A 17,145-nucleotide genomic window follows, 5' to 3' on the forward strand; every position below is an offset into this window, starting at 1 on the left:
CCAAGCCACCTTGTTGGACAGGATGTCAGCACAGAAAGACTATTTCTTCTTGTTCTTAAGCTTCTATTTAACTATAATGACATTATCACACCTAAAAAAATTAAAAATAATTCCTTAATATTACCTAATACAAGTTCATATTCAAACTTTCCTTTCATGTCAAAAATTGTCTTTTTACAGTTGGACTTGTTTTGAATCGGGATTCAAACATGGACCACACGTTACATTTATTTGTTATGTCTTTTAAATTTCTCAATCTAGAACAGTACCTCTTTCTGCTGCACCCCTCCAGACCCTCCCTTTTTTTTCATATCATTAATTTGTTGAAGAAACTGGGTCATGTGTCCTGAGAATTTTTAATTCTGGGTTTGATTGCTTCCTGAGAATTTTCCAGGATAATTTTGGGTTCGATTGATTGCTTCCTCATGCAATTAATTTGTTCTTCTATACCCCATATTTTATCTGTAGATTACAAGTTAGCAATAAAGACTTGATTAGATTCAGGTTCTCTTTTGAGGAGGGGGGAGTACTGTGTTCTTCATGTTTCATGACTTCAGGGAGGCACGAAGTGCTTGATTGTCTCAGTTTTAATGATGCTAAATTTGATCAGTGAGTTTAGGTGGTAATGTTCTAAGATCCCTTCGGTGTACAGTCCCCTGTCTTTTACCTAATGATTTTGGTATCTATTAATAATTGCTGCTTGATTCAGTAATTTTATTAGGAGTTATAAAAGGGTGTTTTTCTGATTTTATTATTTCTTTCTCATTTATTAGCTGAAATTCTGTAAAAAATATCTTTCCCTCTTCCATGAAGGCTATTTGGTTACCCTGAAATATAGTTTATGTTGTAAAATGGGATGAACACTTAATTTGTTTCCCTTAGCGAACAGTTTTCACATTTGAACCTCAAGCAGTGTTTTTTTTTTGTGTGTGTGTGTGAGAAAGATCAGCCCTGAGCTAACATCCATGCTAATCCTCCTCTTTTTGCTGAGGAAGACCGGCTCTGAGCTAACATCTATTGCCAATCCTCCTCCTTTTTTTTTTCCCCAAAGCCCCCGTAGATAGTTGTATGTCATAGTTGCACATCCTTCTAAGTTGCTGTATGTGGGACGCGGCCTCAGCACGGGTGGAGAAGCGGTGTGTTGGTGCACGCCCGAGATCCGAACCTGGGCCACCAGTAGCGGAGTGTGCGCACTTAACCACTAAGCCATGGGGCCGGCCTCAAGCAGTGTTTTAAGAGTCCCTTCTCTATTATTTATTTATTTATTTTTTGAGGAGATCGGCCCTGTGCTAACATCTGCCAATCCTCCTCTTTTTTTTTGCTGAGGAAGACTGGCCCTGGGCTAACATCCGTGCCCATCTTCCTCTACTTTATATGGGATGCCGCCACAGCACCAAGCAGTGCGTCGGTGCGCGCCTGGGATCCGAACCAGTGAACCCTGGGCCTCCGCAGTGGAGCGTGCGCACTTAACTGCTTGTGCCACCAGGCCAGCCCCTCTATTATTTTTTTAAATTGTGGTAAAATACACATAACATAAAGCTTACCATCTTAACCATTTTTTAAGTGAGCAGTTTAGTAGCATTAGGTACATTCACATTGTTGTACAATCAATTTCCAGAACTCTTTTCATCTTGCAAAACTGAAACTCTATACCCGTTAAACAACAGCTCTCCATTCCCCCTCTCCCCAGCTTCTGGCAACCGCCATTCTACTTTCTGTCTCTATGAGCTTGACTACTCTAGGTACTCCATGTAAGTGGAATCATACAATAGTTGTCTTTTTGTGACTGGCTTATTTCACCTAGGCTAACGTCCTCCATCCATATTGCAGCATATATCAGAATATCCTTCCTTTTTAAGGCTGAATAATATTCCGTTCTATGTATGTACCACATTTTGTTTATTTATTCATCCACTGATGGACACTTGGGTTGCTTCCACCTTTTGGGTATTGTGAGTAATGCTATGAACTTGGGTGTACAAATATCTTTTCCATTCCCTGCTTTCCATTCTTTTGGGTATATACCCAGAAGTAGAATTGATGGATCAAATGGTGGTTCTATTTTTAATTTTTTGAGGAACTCTCATACTTTTTTCCACAGTGGTGGCACTGTTTTACATTCCCACTAACAGTGCACAAGGGTTTCAATTTCTCCACATCCTTACCAACATTGGTTATTTTCTTTTTTTTTGATAGTAACCATCTTAATGAGTGTGAGGTAACCTCCTCTATTAGTTTTAGTTTTAGTGTTATAATGACCTCATTGTTTTTTGTACATTTAGTATGTTTATGTATTCAGTCATTCTTTTTGATGCTCAAGTTATCACATCTTAGGTAAGTGGGAGCCGCTTCAAGCTGGCTCCTGTGTCCTCATTAAGCCTGAGAAACTTCCTTACTTTGAGCCCCAACAAGATGTCCTGGGCACATTTCTTGGCTAAACCTAGAATCAGCCCTTTTTCCAAGGAGCCAGGTTTCTTTTGAGGAACGGTATTTAGAGGCCACATTCTGGGCACCAGAGATGCTCAGTGCAACTGGATATATCTTTGTTTCTAGGATTTTTCAGTGGCCAGAGCTAAGAAATATGAACTTTTTTTTTTTTTTTTTTTTTTTGTGAGGGAGATCAGCCCTGAGCTAACATCCGTGCTAATCCTCCTCTTTTTGCTGAGGAAGACCGGCTCTGAGCTAATGTCTATTGCCAATCCTCCTCCTTTTTTTCTTCCCCAAAGCCCCAGTAGATAGTTGTATGTCATAGTTGCACATCCTTCTAGTTGCTGTATGTGGGACGCGGCCTCAGCATGGTTGGAGAGGCGGTGCGTCAGTGCGTGCCTGGGATCCGAACCCGGGCCGCCAGCAGCAGAGTGTGCACACTTAACCGCTAAGCCACCGGGCTGGCCCCCAGAAATATGAACTTTTAAAAAGAGGAAAGAAAGATCATGAATTTATACTGGTATTCAAATATAAGATTATAGAGTTTTTATGTAAATGACTTTATACTGAAAATCTTCGTTCCTAAAATTTTCCTCCTACACACACACACACATACACACACACACACACACACACACACAAATTTCAAAATATCAAAGCCAATAATATTTCTAACCTTAGGACAACTGCATAAAGTTGAGGGTGTATTTGCAGTTTTTCTTGCCCTTAGAATATATCACATGAAGGATGTATAAGTTAAAATACTGTGTTTTAAAGGTCACTGGTGATAATTCTCTTCTCTATATGGTTATGTCACCAACTTTATATTTAGTTAGGTTATTTGTTTCCGATTTTCAATTTTTAGGGAATTCTTTTATTAGTTTAATTTTATATTATTATTTTTTAAATTATGTAAAACATTTATGTGATTACAAAGTTAAAGCTATTATAACAAGGTACATTCAGAAAAGTCTTGCTTCCATCCCTGTACCTTTCACCCTCTTCCCTCTTTGCCCATAGGTAATCATTTTTATTTACTTTTGGGTTATCACTCTGTTGCTCCTTTTTTGCAAATATAACCAGATATGTGTGTGTGTGTATGTGTCCTTTTCTTACACAAAAGTAACGTACTTATTTACTGTTCTGTACCTAGAGTTATACTCTTACACTCTTCTTAAAAAAAAACAAATCCAACTCTTTATTATGGAATGTCCCAAACATATATAAAAGTGGAAAGAATAGTATAATAAACCCTCCTTTAACAATTACCAACTCATTGCTCATCTTGTTTCATGTATTTTCTTACCTCCTTCTCCCTGCAATGAATTATTTTTAAACAAATCCCAGCATCATTGTATCTATAATATTTCAGTATGTATCTCTAAAAGATAAGGTTTTTGCCCCCCAAAAAACATAGACATAGTATCATCACATCTCAAAATTAATAATAATTTCTTACTATCAAATCTTAATACATGTCGAATGTCCCAATATTGCCATCAAGTTAATGTTCAAATAGGTCTGATTATCTCATTTCTTTTTACACGTGGCTTGCTTGAATCTTTATGAGGATCCAGATAAGGGTGATACATTGCAATTGTTGAAAATTTCTCTTAAGTCTCTTTTAATCTGTAAATTCCCCTTCCCTCTCTACCATTTTTTTCCTTGCAATTTATCTGTTGAAAAAACTGGGTTGTTTGTCTTGTAGAGGCCCCACATTCTGGATGTTGCTGATTAAAGCAGAGACCTTTTCCTGTCCTCCTTAACACTTGTGCCTCTGAGCAATTCCTCTGACCCCAGCTCAGTGGCCCCTCAGTGAGTGGAGCAGGAGTCCCCTTTTACCAAGAAGGTCTTCTCCAGATGCAGGCACCAGCTCGGTCTGTTGCTTTCCTGCTCTGGGCTGTCCGGGCTCTGCCCAATAGAGAGCTTCAGTGAGTCGGGCTGCAGATTTGTTGTCCTCTGGTTCTCTCCTGGGGCCGGGAACAAAGGAGCTGCTGCCTTATCTGCCTTTCTCTTTGGGTGTATGTGGTGAACTGTGGCTCAGAGCACCCCCCAGAGAGGGCTGCGGGAATGGAAGCTGGCAAGACCACCCAGTCGGTCTGCATTAGGAACTTCTGAGGACCAGTCAGGGTGGTCTCAGGTCCACTTTGGGAGTCGCCAAACCATCTGACTAGAGGTGTTGAGTAGGACCCACATCTGCTGAGTTAGGGCAGAGGGCCTGGTGGATCTGGCAGTGTAGTGAGGTCTTAGAATTCAAGAAGTGCCTTAGACCTCTGGAAAAGCTGGTCCTCTGCTAAGCCAGAGGGAAGAAACACTGACAGTCCTAGTGGTAGGACTAATCTTTGGGAAAGTAGGGTCAGGTCTATCTCTGATTAATAAGATGAGAAGCAAAGTTCCCTTGGGTGTCAGTATCAAGACCTAATGAGGCCTGGGGTGTCACAAGTATCCTAGGAAAGTTGGCAGAGAGAATAGTTGGGAGAGGAGGTGATTCTGACCCATGTCCTAGGAAAGCCAGATAGCTCTGATTGGAGAGCCACGGGCCTGCCGCACCTGCGTGAACTGTTTTTTTGGTGTTCTTTCCTAGACTTGCCAGGTGTGCCAGATGCTGCTGCCCAACCAGTGCAGTTTCTGTGCCCACCAGAGAATCCACGCACACAAGTCCCCCTACTGCTGTCCGGAGTGTGGAGCCCTCTGTCGCTCTGCCTATTTCCAGACCCACGTAAAGGAGAATTGCCTGCACTATGCCCGCAAGGTGGGCTACAGGTGGGTGCTGCCTGGCTTGCTCTCCTGGGGTTGCCTAGTGGCTGGTCCTTTTTCTGGACCAGAACTCATTGAAGACTGAGTTTTGGTCTTAACAGGCTTGAGCTCTAGCCTAATAAGACAAGAATGTTGACTGGTATGTAGACAGACATTTTTATTTTGTAGAGAACAAGAAGAGCAAGGAGGAAAAGAATAAGATGTTAAAAAAGTTAAACATTAAAAAAATAGCTTTGAAGGGGAAGGTTTGGGGGAGATTAGAATACATATAACATTCACTTTGTCAGTTTGGTTTTTAAAAGTATATAAATTTAATTTGCTCACAAAGTTATTGTGTTTGGCATATTAAAGTACTATTTCAATAATAAATTTACTAATTGCAGTACTTTCAAATATTCTCAACTTTCAGTAACAGGGAGCTGCAAGATGCCTAACTCAAAGGGCTCTAGGATCTTTGCATTGATTAGTTTTTGTCAGTTTATGAGAAGCAAGCAAAACCTAAGAATGGAAAAAATGATCAGCCTCATAGTAAAACCAAGAAAACTCTATTTTAGACTGAATCTTCTCCATTGTGTCAAACATATATAAGCAAGAAGTCATTTTCAGGAAAAAGATCAAAAGGGGGAGAACACTCCCTCCAAAACTCATTGATCTGTAACTTTTACATTGACCCAATTAGATCTCCTTTACTGATTTACTACAGTTGGGAGTTTCTACATCTTCTGATGTTTTATCATTTCACTTTGGGAAATTAATTTTGCCCAAATTTAGTAAGGTTTTCTTCTCTTTGATATTTTAAAAAATTTACTGATTTAGTTCACTTAATAAACTTTTTTTGAGTACTTATTGTCTTTAGCATTCTGCCAGGCACTCAGGATACAAAGATGATTAAGACACAGCTCCTGCCCTCCAGGGGGCTTCAGTCTGATAGGTTACAAACATATGTACGCAAGTAATTATAACTCAGAGGGGTAGGTCCTTTGGTAGAAGAATGACCAGGAAAGCTTCACAGAATAGGTCTTGAGAGGTTTTCCGGCAGAAGAAAGGGGAAGAGCAAGAGTATAGGCAGGGGTCCCAGCACACGCAAAAGGGGTTACAGGTATGGTAAGCATTTCCATAGACGTGGGTCAGGATGAACTGGGGAATGCTGACAAATGAGACTAGGAGGTTGGTAGAGGCCAGGCCATGCAAGACCTTGTGTTCCTTAGCAGACGGTTGAACTTTATCCTGTGGACAGTGAGGAGCTACAGAAACATTTGCGTCTGAGGAGTGATCCGGCTAGATCTGTGTTTTAGAAAGATCATTTTGGGAAGCTGACACATGTAGTAGAGAGGGGAGAGACTAGAGACTGGTTGAGAGGCAAGTGTGATAGTCCACATGAGACGCTGAAGATTTAGGAAGTAGAAGCATTAAGACTTGATAGCTTGTGTACAGGGGTGAGGAAGGGGGAGGGGTTAGCGATGACTCCCAGGTTTCTATCTTGGTATAAACATTTCCAAATGTAGACTGTTTTCTTTTTGCATGTTATGGAGAATGGAGAACCTAAAGTACATTAGAAGCAAAATAAACCAGAGATGGGGTTACACGAAGCCCTTGCTACCATGTTGCAGAAGAGCATTGTTTGGCAGCATCCCAGGCTACATTTTTAAACCAAACACCTGAACGTGTGTTTTTGCAGTATCCTGTAACATTTGAAAATACCTTTCAAGTGTGTGCTGCTTGTTTCAAGATCAAATCCAATCCAACAGCGATGTAATCAGCACTTAAATTTTTATCTTTGAATCTTGAGTCTGAGAAATTTTCAATAGCACAGATGGATTAATAGCATATTTTTTGTTTTTTAATTAAATATTTTACTTTCTTCCCTAAGAGTAAAAAGAAGCTTAGTGTCTCAAAAGCAATTCAGTTTATCAAGCCTTTTTGTAAGAGATGTCAGACAAACAAGTATTGTGATTCAGCCAGGGGTATTACTGAACATATTTTACATTAAAATCATCAGTGATCTTGGGGCCGACGCCGTAGTGTAGCAGTTAAGTGCACGCGCTCCGCTGCTGGCAGCCCGGGTTCGGATCCTGGGCGCACACCGATGCACCGCTTGTCAGGCCATGCTGTGGCGGTGTCCCACATAAAGTGGTGGAAGATCGGCACGGATGTTAGCTCAGGGCCAGTCTTCCTCAGCAAAAAGAGGAGGGTTGGCATGGATGTTAGCGCAGAGCTGATCTTCCTCAAAAACAAAACAAAACAAAACATGGGCCGGCCCCGTGGCTTAGTGGTTAAGTGCGCGCTCTCTGCTGCTGGCGGCCCCGGTTTGGATCCTGGGCGCGCACCGACACACTGCTTTTCCGGCCATGCAGAGGCCGCGTCCCACATACAGCAACTAGAAGGATGTGCAACTACAACATACAACTATCTACTGGGGCTTTGGGGGGGAAATAAATAAATAAATAAAATCTTTAAAAAAAAACAAAAGAAAACTTCAGTGATCTGTGGTTGAACTCAGAAGACATACACACTAATACAGTATTCATTATACTTAAGATATTCAACTAGTAATATTTTTTATAACACTTTATTCAGATATAATTTGCATACTATACAATTCACCCATTTAAATGTACAATTCAGTAGTTTTTAGTATATCCACAGAGTGGTACAGTCAATCACCACAATCAAGTTTAGAACATTTTCAGCACTCACAAAGAAACCCTGTATTTGCAATCCTCCCATCCCCCTAACCCGAAGCAATGACTAATTTACTTTCTATCTCATAGATTTGCCTCTTTTGGATCTTTCATATAAATAGAATCATATAATATGTGATTTTAGCATAATGTTTTCAAGATTCATCCATGTTGTAACATATATCAGTATTTCATTCCTTTTTATGGCTGAATGATATTCCATTGTATGGATATACCACATTTTGTTTATCCATTCATCAGTTGATAGACATTTGGGTTGCTTCTACCTTTTAGCTATTATGAATATTGCCGCTAATGAACATTCATGTACAAGTTATTGTGTGACATATGTTTGCAGTTCTTTTGGATATATACCTAGGAGTAGAATAGCTGGATCAAATGGTAGCTATATGTTCAACTCTTTGAGGAACTGCCAGACTGTTTTCCAAAGTGACTGTACCATTTTTATATTCTCACCAGCAGTGTATGAGAGTTTTGAATTCTCTATGTCCTTCAACATTTGTTATTGTCTGACTTTTGATTGTAGCCATCCTTGTGGGTGTGAAGTGGTATCTCCTTATGGTTTTGATTTACATTTTCCTGATGGCTTATGGTGTTGAGCATCTTTTCTTGCTTTTTGGCTATTTGATATCTTCATTGGAGAGATATCTATTCAAATTCTTTGCTCATTTTTTAATTGGGTTATTTGTTGATTATTGGGTTGTAAGTGTTCTTTATCTTTTCTAGGTATAAGTCCCTTGTCAGATATGTGATTTGCAAATATTTTCTCTCTTTCTGTGGGTATTAATATTTTTTAGTAAATTCTCAAAAGGTACCTATGTTCTGTTTCATTGAGCTCTACTATAGAGTTTTACAATATTATTTTATGTTTGGTATTAATTTTGCTTTTCTTTCTTTTTTTTTTTTTGAGGAAGATTGGCCGTGAGCTAACATCTGTTGTCAATCTTCCTCCTTTTTTCCTTTTTTCTCCCCAAAGCTCCAGTAGGTAGTTGTATGTCATAGTTATACATCCTTCCAGTTGCTCTATGTGGGACGCCGCCTCAGCCTGGCTCAATAAGTGGTATGTAGGTCTGCGCCTAGGATCCAAACTGGTGAACCCCTGGCTGCGGAAGCAGAGCACACAAACTTAACCATTACGCCACCGGGCTGGCCCTAATTTTGCTTTTCTTGAAGGAAATAGATAAAGCCTGTACATTTTATGTGTATTTTATGTATATATAGTTTATGTAAAATGTATACATACATTATATATATATTTAGAATTTTATAAATTATTTTGCTCTTTGTTGATAATTTGGAGAGTAGCCAATGGTGTCATAAGGGAGCACGTTCAGACTTTTTAATATGTTGTTTTCTTATTATTTGTGATTATTGGCAAAGTTAAATATTTTACTGTTCTTTATCTTTTCGAAAACTTGACATATTTAACAGCATATGATTCTATAATTGTCTGTTTTGTCTTTTTCTCTTAAACAATTGGTAAGATTTGTGTCATGGGGTTGGATTTCTCTTCTGCACACTTTTTCATCAGTTTGTAAACCCTGTTTGATTCAGTCCTTCACTGAGGCTGGTTGGCCTGTGTTCTTTTACCTCTTTATGTTCTTACTTTCAGTGAGGTTTATTTGAAGAATGTCTACTAGGTACATAGAATGGATTTTCAGTTGCATTTTTGAAGAGTATATTTATATTGTTCCTGCAAGAGTTTGGTCAAACTGCACAAATAAAGCCACTTAAGGGATTCTTTACAGGTATACTTGGCCACTTCGGATGAATTTGGAAATACATGGATTTTTTTCTTTACATAATACCTTGTGGTATGGAAGTACTTCTCTGTGCTAGAAGTTGGTCACTATTTTGTTTAGCAGGAGAGAAAAGAAAATATAATAAGTAGTTTGTATAGAAACGCTAATTTAAAGCATATACGCATTTAGTAATGAATACTCATTGGAGTTAATTGTAAACAGCTTTCTGGTTCTATGGACTGCTCCTCATTGCTAATTAAGTTTGCAAAGGTGATTCTCTCCCTTGCCCTCATTCCCCAAACACATTCACACAGAAGGAAGATAAACAAAAATGATTGGTCAGGATTCTGTGATGATTTTTGTGGATTGCAAAAATGGGCTAATGTAGTGAAATGAAGGGTAATATTTGAGAGTCAAAGAATTCTTAAGTGAAGGGATGTTCTTTCAGTAAAGCAACAGCCTCTCTTCTAGTGCCTACTGGAATGTCAAGGTTGTGGAAATAGGCAATATTGCAACAAGAGGAAGATAAAAGTTATCTCAAGAGAAATAGCTGGGAGCAGAGAAAGTGTTTTCTCATGTAGGGGCCCCTGTGTGTGTTTATAGGCAGGAGGAAAGACTGAACACACAAAAGGGTCTAGGAACCTGAGTGGGTGCAGGTTGGCGTGGAGGAAAGTCCCTTCATTCTCTGGTACTGAAGAAGGAAAGGCAGTGTTTATAGAGAGAGATTTTGAAGTTGGAAGAAGAGTCCAACATGACTTCGATTTCAGAAAAATGGCTCTAAGACAGTTCATACATTATAAAAACTATGTATTCACCAAAAAAAACTCAGAAAATACAAATTGGTAGGGAGAAAAAGAAATACAAAGTTATCTATAGTCCCACCAAGGAGACACTCTAATACTAGTGAGCTGCGTGGTCCAGAATAGTTCCAGGCACACATGGCTGTTGAGCACTTGAAATGTGGCCAGTGCAACTGGTCATTTTATTTTATTAATTTAAATTTAACCACATGGACAGTGCAGTATAGAATATTTTCATCACCACAGCAAGTTCCGTTGAACAGTACTGCTCTAGAGTATTTCTTCCTGGGCTTTGAAGGCTGTTTGTGTTAATGTGGTGGTTGTTATGGTAGCATAGCATCTCCTAGTTGTACGTTTTATTAAGTGGCCATCCCTGCTTATCCCGTACCAGCCTGTGGGGAGGCACAGCCTTTCCGTAGCCTCCTGAAATTCCTCCTAACTCCCACAGTTGTATCACACTTAGATGGATACTGTTTATGTCATTTTTTGAACCATTCTCTTCCCTCTTCACTCCCACCAACTTCTCTTAGCTGGGCTCGAGTTTTTGGTTTGCAGAAGAATGTCCTCTGCCCAGTGAGGGGGGTGAAAGTTTCTCCTCCCTTCTCTATCAGGCATGGCCTTGGGCTTGGGGGCCCCTGGGTGACCTCATTATACCAGATGGCAGCAAGCAGGCTCTCAGGATGTGTGGAGGATGGAAGATTGAGTGCTTGAGGGACAGGGAGAGGGAGGGTCCCTGAGATGGTTCTGTTCCTGCCTTCCATCCCTCCTTTTCCAGCACCACCTCTGGGTCTGAGCCCCCTCCCTACTTCTGTTGTGCAGGTGCATCCACTGCGGGGTCGTCCACCTGACCTTGGCCTTGCTGAAAAGCCACATCCAGGAGCGACACTGCCAGGTTTTCCACAAGTGTGCATTCTGCCCCATGGCCTTCAAGACTGCCAGCAGCACCTCCGACCACAGCGCCACCCAGCACCCCACCCAGCCCCATAGACCCTCCCAGTGAGTACAGCTTCAGGCCGGCAGTCCCTGGAGGGCAGAGTGGAGTGGCCCAGGTTCTGTGGAGGGAGGTGTTGGGATGGACTGGGGAGCCGGGGCTGGTGTCAGAGATGCCTGGAGTCTACCGCAGACATTCTGAGGCGGGGGCGTATCCACATTGGCGCAGAGTAGTGCTGTCCCAAACCTGACCCTGGTTCAGAGAGTGCAGAGATGGGATGGAAGGGTCGTGTGGTTCTGCCAGCAGAGCCTTGGCCACCTCACACCCTGGGGCTTGTCTCATCAGGCTCATTTATAAGTGCTCCTGTGAAATGGTCTTCAACAAGAAGAGGCACATTCAGCAGCATTTTTACCAGAATGCCAGCAAGGCGCAGGTGGGCGTCTTCAAGTGCCCTGAGTGCCCGCTCTTATTCCTGCAGAAGCCAGAGTTGATGCAGCATGTCAAGGTGGGATGCCTTGGAGGTGGCAGGGGAGGAAGGCACGTGCCTTGGCTGGGGGTCTGACTCTGCATCTTTCCCCTTGCCCAGTCAGTAATCGCTCTCCCCATCCCCAGAGCACCCATGGTGTTCCCCGAAACGTGGACGAGCTGTCAAGCCTCCAGTCACCTGCGGACGTGTCCTCAAGCCGCTCTAGCTCTCGAGTTTCCACTGAGCCCCCGGCCGCTAGTGTGGCTGGTCGCGGCAGTTCCTTGCCTTCTGGCCGCTGGGGCAGGCCTGAGGCCCATCGCAGGGCTGAGGCCAGGCCCCGACTGAGGAACACTGGCTGGACCTGCCAGGAGTGCCAGGAGTGGGTTCCTGATCGGGAGAGCTACGTGTCCCACATGAAAAAGAGCCACGGCCGGGTAAGTGTAGTCACATGGTCACAGTGCAGCGCCAGAGTCTCTGGACTTCTTCCTGTAGGGTCAGAGGCCCCTCATGTGGCTGACCTCTCAGGGTTCCTGGTGCTTTGGGCAAGGTGGGTACCACAGATCTTGAAGTCTTTGGGGCATCCTCCTTTCTGCCTACATCATCTGAGAAGAAAGATGCGCCCAGGACTATCTAATGGTTCTGATGCTTTGCATTCTGTCATCTCCTGTAGACAGTGAAGCGGTACCCGTGTCGGCAGTGTGAACAGTCCTTCCACACCCCCAACAGCCTGCGCAAACATATCCGCAACAACCACGACACAGTAAAGAAAGTCTACACTTGTGGGTGAGTCCCCAGAGGTGGAATCCAGGAGGACTGCAATTCAAAAAGACTGTCCATGGTACCACTGCTATGAGATCAGGAGTCAAAGGCAGGAGATAAGTGAATTTCTAAAGGAAAAATGCTGTGGCTGGATCAGAAATCAAGGCATGTCAGAAACCAGTTTCTAGAACCTGGTAGCTCCTGAACCCTCCCTCCTCCCACCTCCTTAACCCTGGGCTGCACTGCCAGTCAGTAGTGAAGGGCCTTGAGGTTTGAGGGGAATGGTGGTGATGTGTGCCCGTCTGGCAGAGAGGCTTCAACACCATCTGTCTGTGCTTCAGGACATGCTCCAGCCTCTTTCATGCTGTCCACCAGCCCAGCACTTGGGCCTCTCGGCGGTGATATCAGGGAGTGGAGAGTAGGATCATGGCCTAGGGCCAGCACAAATATTCTGACTTGCTGTTGTCTGCCACCTTGGCTGGCTTGCTAACTAGATTTCTCTGGGGAGTACCCAGCACCACCCAGCCAGTCTGAGGACCACCCAGCCAGCTGTCTGCCTACTCCAGACTCTCTTTCCTGGAGCCAGAAGCAGCTTTCACCTCTGCCTGCCTGCTGGGCCTGCCTGGATCTTTTGGGCCCTGGAGCCTGTCATCTCACATGACCTCTTCTGGCTGTGCTTTTGCAGGTATTGCACGGAGGACAGCCCCAGCTTTCCTCGGCCCTCCCTCCTGGAGAGCCACATCAGCCTTATGCATGGTATCAGGAACCCTGATTTGAGCCAGACGTCCAAAGTCAGACCTTCGGCTGGACATTCCCCCCAGGTGAGTGTGGGGCCCCTGCTCTCTGGAGCAGCCTGCTCAGTGAGCCTGGAGCTGGAGGTTACTAGGAAGGCTACAGGGAGCCCACCTGTAATTGTGGCCATGGAGCAACCAGCAGTGACAGCTTCCCCCAGTGTGGGTCACTCTCTAGCACCGTGTGACCCTCCTGGGGACTGCACACAAGTAAAGGACAGGGACAAAGACCTGTGAGGCAGCCCACTGGCCTTCTGTTCCTGTTGTTTCCCTGTCGCTGTGACCCCGTCCTCAGGTGTGTGCTGCGCTCTGGACACTAGAGTACTTTCACACACACCGTCCTGCTTCTGCCTCACTGCAGTCCTAGGAGGCAGGGCCAGGCGGGGCTGACTGTCAGGTGAGGATGGCGATGCTCGACTGAGTCACACTCACCCATCCCCCACTGGTTATGGGAGGAGCCAGGCCTAGATTCCTGCTACCCTGGACCCTTGTCCTGTGACCTCATCCCTGTTCCATGCCCTTTTCCCATTTCTGGTGAACTTCTGGAGCAGCCTGCTTTCCCTTCCTCACTGTAGTCTCTTCCTACTCTATGGTAGGGGGGCTGCTCCTCTGCTCCTCAGAGGGGTCAGGCGTGTCTGGCTGAGAGCTGCCTGGAATTCCAGAGCATTCTTTCTTGGCTATTCAGAGAAGGACACTGGTCAGCAAAGGCCCTTTCACACATAGCAGGTGGGGTGTCAGTTGACATTTTGGCAACATCTGTCTGTGATTAAAATGCACATCCTTCCTTCCCCTCCAAATGCATATACCCTTTGACCTAGCAATTCTGCTTCTAGGATTTATCTGTCAGATATCTGTGGCTTTGGGCATAAGGAAATGCATTCAAGAATGTTCACTGTAGCACTGTGTGCAGTAACAGGGATGGAATTTGGCCGAGTGTCCACCAGTGAGTGGGGCCTGCTCATCCCCACGATGAGTCAATGTGCTGCTGTTAGGAGAATGAAGCCTCTGTATGTGCTCTCATGGAGACAGGCGCCAGTATATATTGTTAAGTGAAAAAAGCATGTAATGCTATCATTTTGTCAAAGACAACAGTTTTATTTTTGTATATGCATAGAATATCTCTTGGAGGAGCCACAGAACCCAGGTAATAAGGTGTTTCCTGGAGAGCAGGCCTGGGGAGTGGGGTAAGAGGGCCTTAATTTTCTCTATTCCCTTCCCATATCTTTGGATTATTGTGCCACATGCACACGTTACATTAAAAAAAAAAAAACAAAAGCAAACCAAAAAAATGAAACAAACCAAACCTAGACCAGTGTTCAGTGCTGGGGTGCCTCTGGCCTGGGTGGTGATTCTGTGAGTCCTTGAGCAGCACTGGTCGTGTCTGGGAGCTCATGGCTCAGGCTCGGGCTTGGCCTGGCCTCTCTCACACTGTCTCCCCTTTCAGGTGAACCATCTGAAAAGACCAGTCAGCGGAGTGGGGGATGCTCCAGGCACCAGCAATGGCACGATTGTCTCTTCCACCAAAAGGCACAAGTCCCTTTTCCAGTGTGCAAAATGTAGCTTTGCCACAGACTCGGGGCTCGAGTTTCAGAGCCACATACCTCAACACCAGATGGACAGCTCCACAGCCCAGTGTCTCCTCTGTGGCTTGTGCTACACCTCTGCCAGCTCCCTCAGCCGCCACCTCTTCATCGTCCACAAGGTGAGAGACCAGGAGGAGGAGGAGGAGGCGGCGGAGGTAGCAGTGGAGGCTGCAGAGCCAGAGGAGGGCTCCGGGGAGGAGGTGTCCATGGAAACCAGGGAGAACGGACTGGAAGAATGTGTCAGCGAGCCTTTGTTGGGCAACCCAGAGGCGAGGAGATCACTGGGCCCGGCCCCTGAGGAGGATGGTGCCCAGGATACTCAGAGTCAACCACAGGCCTCTCAGGACCAGGACAGCCACGCACTGTCCCCTCAGGTGTGACCGGAGGCTTTGCAGTGTGTGCAGTCGGGGTGGTGCCATGGTGTCCTCCACCTGCCGTGTGGACAGTGGGAAATAAAAGGCTCTGCCCGGTGTTGAGTGTGGCCGCTGTGCCCTGGAGCAGTGTCTGCAGTGTTCCCCAGCCCCAGAAAATGTGGGGTCGCCCAGGACCTCAGAGCTCTGAATTTGCTTCTGTTATTTATGGCTTTGTGCTGCTTCTTGATACCCCGACTCTTGTCTGTGTCCTTCCAACCCCAGGCTGCTTACGTGGCCCAACCCCGATGCTGTCAACTCAGCTTGAAACCCTTCAGCGGCTGTGCTCTTCTGGGAGGTTCCCCGCTTGCTGCCTTCAGCCAGGGGCCTCCTCCGAGCTCTCTTGGCCTGCGGACGGCAGCTCTCCTTCCTGCCATCAGAGCCTGCGAGGGCCGAGGATACTCGTGCAGTCCCTTGTGCAGAGGAGAGCTCTGCCCAGCCTGGCTCGGCGAGGGCCCTTGGTCACCGTGCCCTTCTTGTCTTCTCTGATTCTTTTCCCCAAAAATAGTCCTGGAGAATTAATTGTCACACTGGCTCATCCTGTCTGTGTGGGTGGGGGAAACTCGTGCAGCACACCTCTGTTTGGAACCCGGGAGAACAGGAAATGCAGCCAGGGCAGGCAGGCACGGAGAGGCAGGCCCCTTCAGAAGGAGCTGGGCATCCTTGTTCTGCTGCTGTTCTGCCTTTCCTGGCAAGTGGGGTTTGGGGCACACAGACATTGGAATATTTGTACTCTTGCTCCTGTGCTATTAGAGAGGCTGCTGCCCCAGGAAGGCCAGCCCCTCCTCCTCTTGGCTACACTCATGTTGCTCAGACTATATTGCAAATAAAAAAATCTTCTTACCATGCAGGTAGGCTCTTGTATTCCTCTTCAAGTGAGCCTGGCCCTACCCTGCTCCACCTAAGGGTCTTTTCCAGACTTCCCTCATTGTCCCATCTCTGAGAGAGAACGATGTTTCCCATCTCTGAGAGAGAACAGTGTTTCCTACTGTCCAAGGAAGATCCTCACTAGATTCTGGGCCTGTGGTTAGGAAACCAGGGGCCTGGTACTCCTTGGTTCTCTAGAGATCTTCTGGAAGGGTGAGGAGAGGGTCTTAACGGTGGTGAAGAGTCACCTCCAAGGTCTCCCCTGGGCTAGTGGCGTTGGCTTTAGGGCCTGTTGAAATTTTCTGGGCAACTCCATCTTTCCTACAAATGGATTTTCAACCTAAGAGAACCCCTTATTGGTGGGGAGTGGGAGAGAAGGGATAGAGGGAAGGAATTTGGTAATTTTCTCGCAGTGTTCAAGAGGCCTTGGTATTTCCACTGCCACAGGGAACTCAGGTGTGGCAGAATTGGAATTAGACATGGGAGGCTTGGCTGCCTTTTCGCTGATGGCAGTTAGAGCCTCACCAAGCACAAGGAGCAGGCTGTATGGAGGTGTCATCTGATCTCTGACCTGAGTGGCTGCTGCAGCCCTACATGGGTGGGATGTGGGACTGGGCCCAGGAGGGTCTAGTGCAGCAGGGGGAGGTCGGTGCTGGCTGAGTTAGAGGTGATCTTTCAAGGGGGGCATTGAATGTCAATTAATTTAGTCAGATAAATATGCCTGACCTTTTTACAATTGAAAAAAAATACATCTTCCTCTCCCAAATGCCAAATTTTTGGTGAAAATGCTAATGGCATTGGGAAAGGTTAGTGCTTGCCTTAATTTCAGAGGGACTCTGCTGTTTAATGATTGCTATACCTAGCAAGGCCACCGTGGCCTTACTTGCCAAGCAGGCAGTGAGGGCAAGCC

The 17,145-nt window shown here is 45.1% G+C and overlaps 1 protein-coding gene across 7 annotated transcripts in view; it reads left to right on the plus strand.

Annotated features, from left to right (window-relative positions):
• ZNF592 (zinc finger protein 592) overlaps positions 1-16,921 on the plus strand; it is a 47,376-nt gene extending 30,455 nt beyond the window's left edge. For all 7 annotated transcript variants that reach the window (XM_058542520.1, XM_058542521.1, XM_058542519.1 and 4 more), the window contains 7 exons: positions 5,012-5,190; positions 11,248-11,424; positions 11,705-11,864; positions 11,972-12,259; positions 12,496-12,608; positions 13,270-13,405; positions 14,820-16,921. In XM_058542520.1, the coding sequence (XP_058398503.1) occupies positions 5,012-5,190; positions 11,248-11,424; positions 11,705-11,864; positions 11,972-12,259; positions 12,496-12,608; positions 13,270-13,405; positions 14,820-15,338 (1,572 nt within the window). In that variant the 3' untranslated portion in view covers positions 15,339-16,921. The remainder of the gene's footprint in view (positions 1-5,011; positions 5,191-11,247; positions 11,425-11,704; positions 11,865-11,971; positions 12,260-12,495; positions 12,609-13,269; positions 13,406-14,819) is intronic.
• The last annotated feature ends 224 nt before the right edge of the window (positions 16,922-17,145 follow it).

Source organism: Diceros bicornis, chromosome 5 (genome assembly GCF_020826845.1).
Source record: "Diceros bicornis minor isolate mBicDic1 chromosome 5, mDicBic1.mat.cur, whole genome shotgun sequence".
In the NCBI taxonomy this organism is placed as follows: Eukaryota; Metazoa; Chordata; class Mammalia; order Perissodactyla; family Rhinocerotidae; genus Diceros; species Diceros bicornis.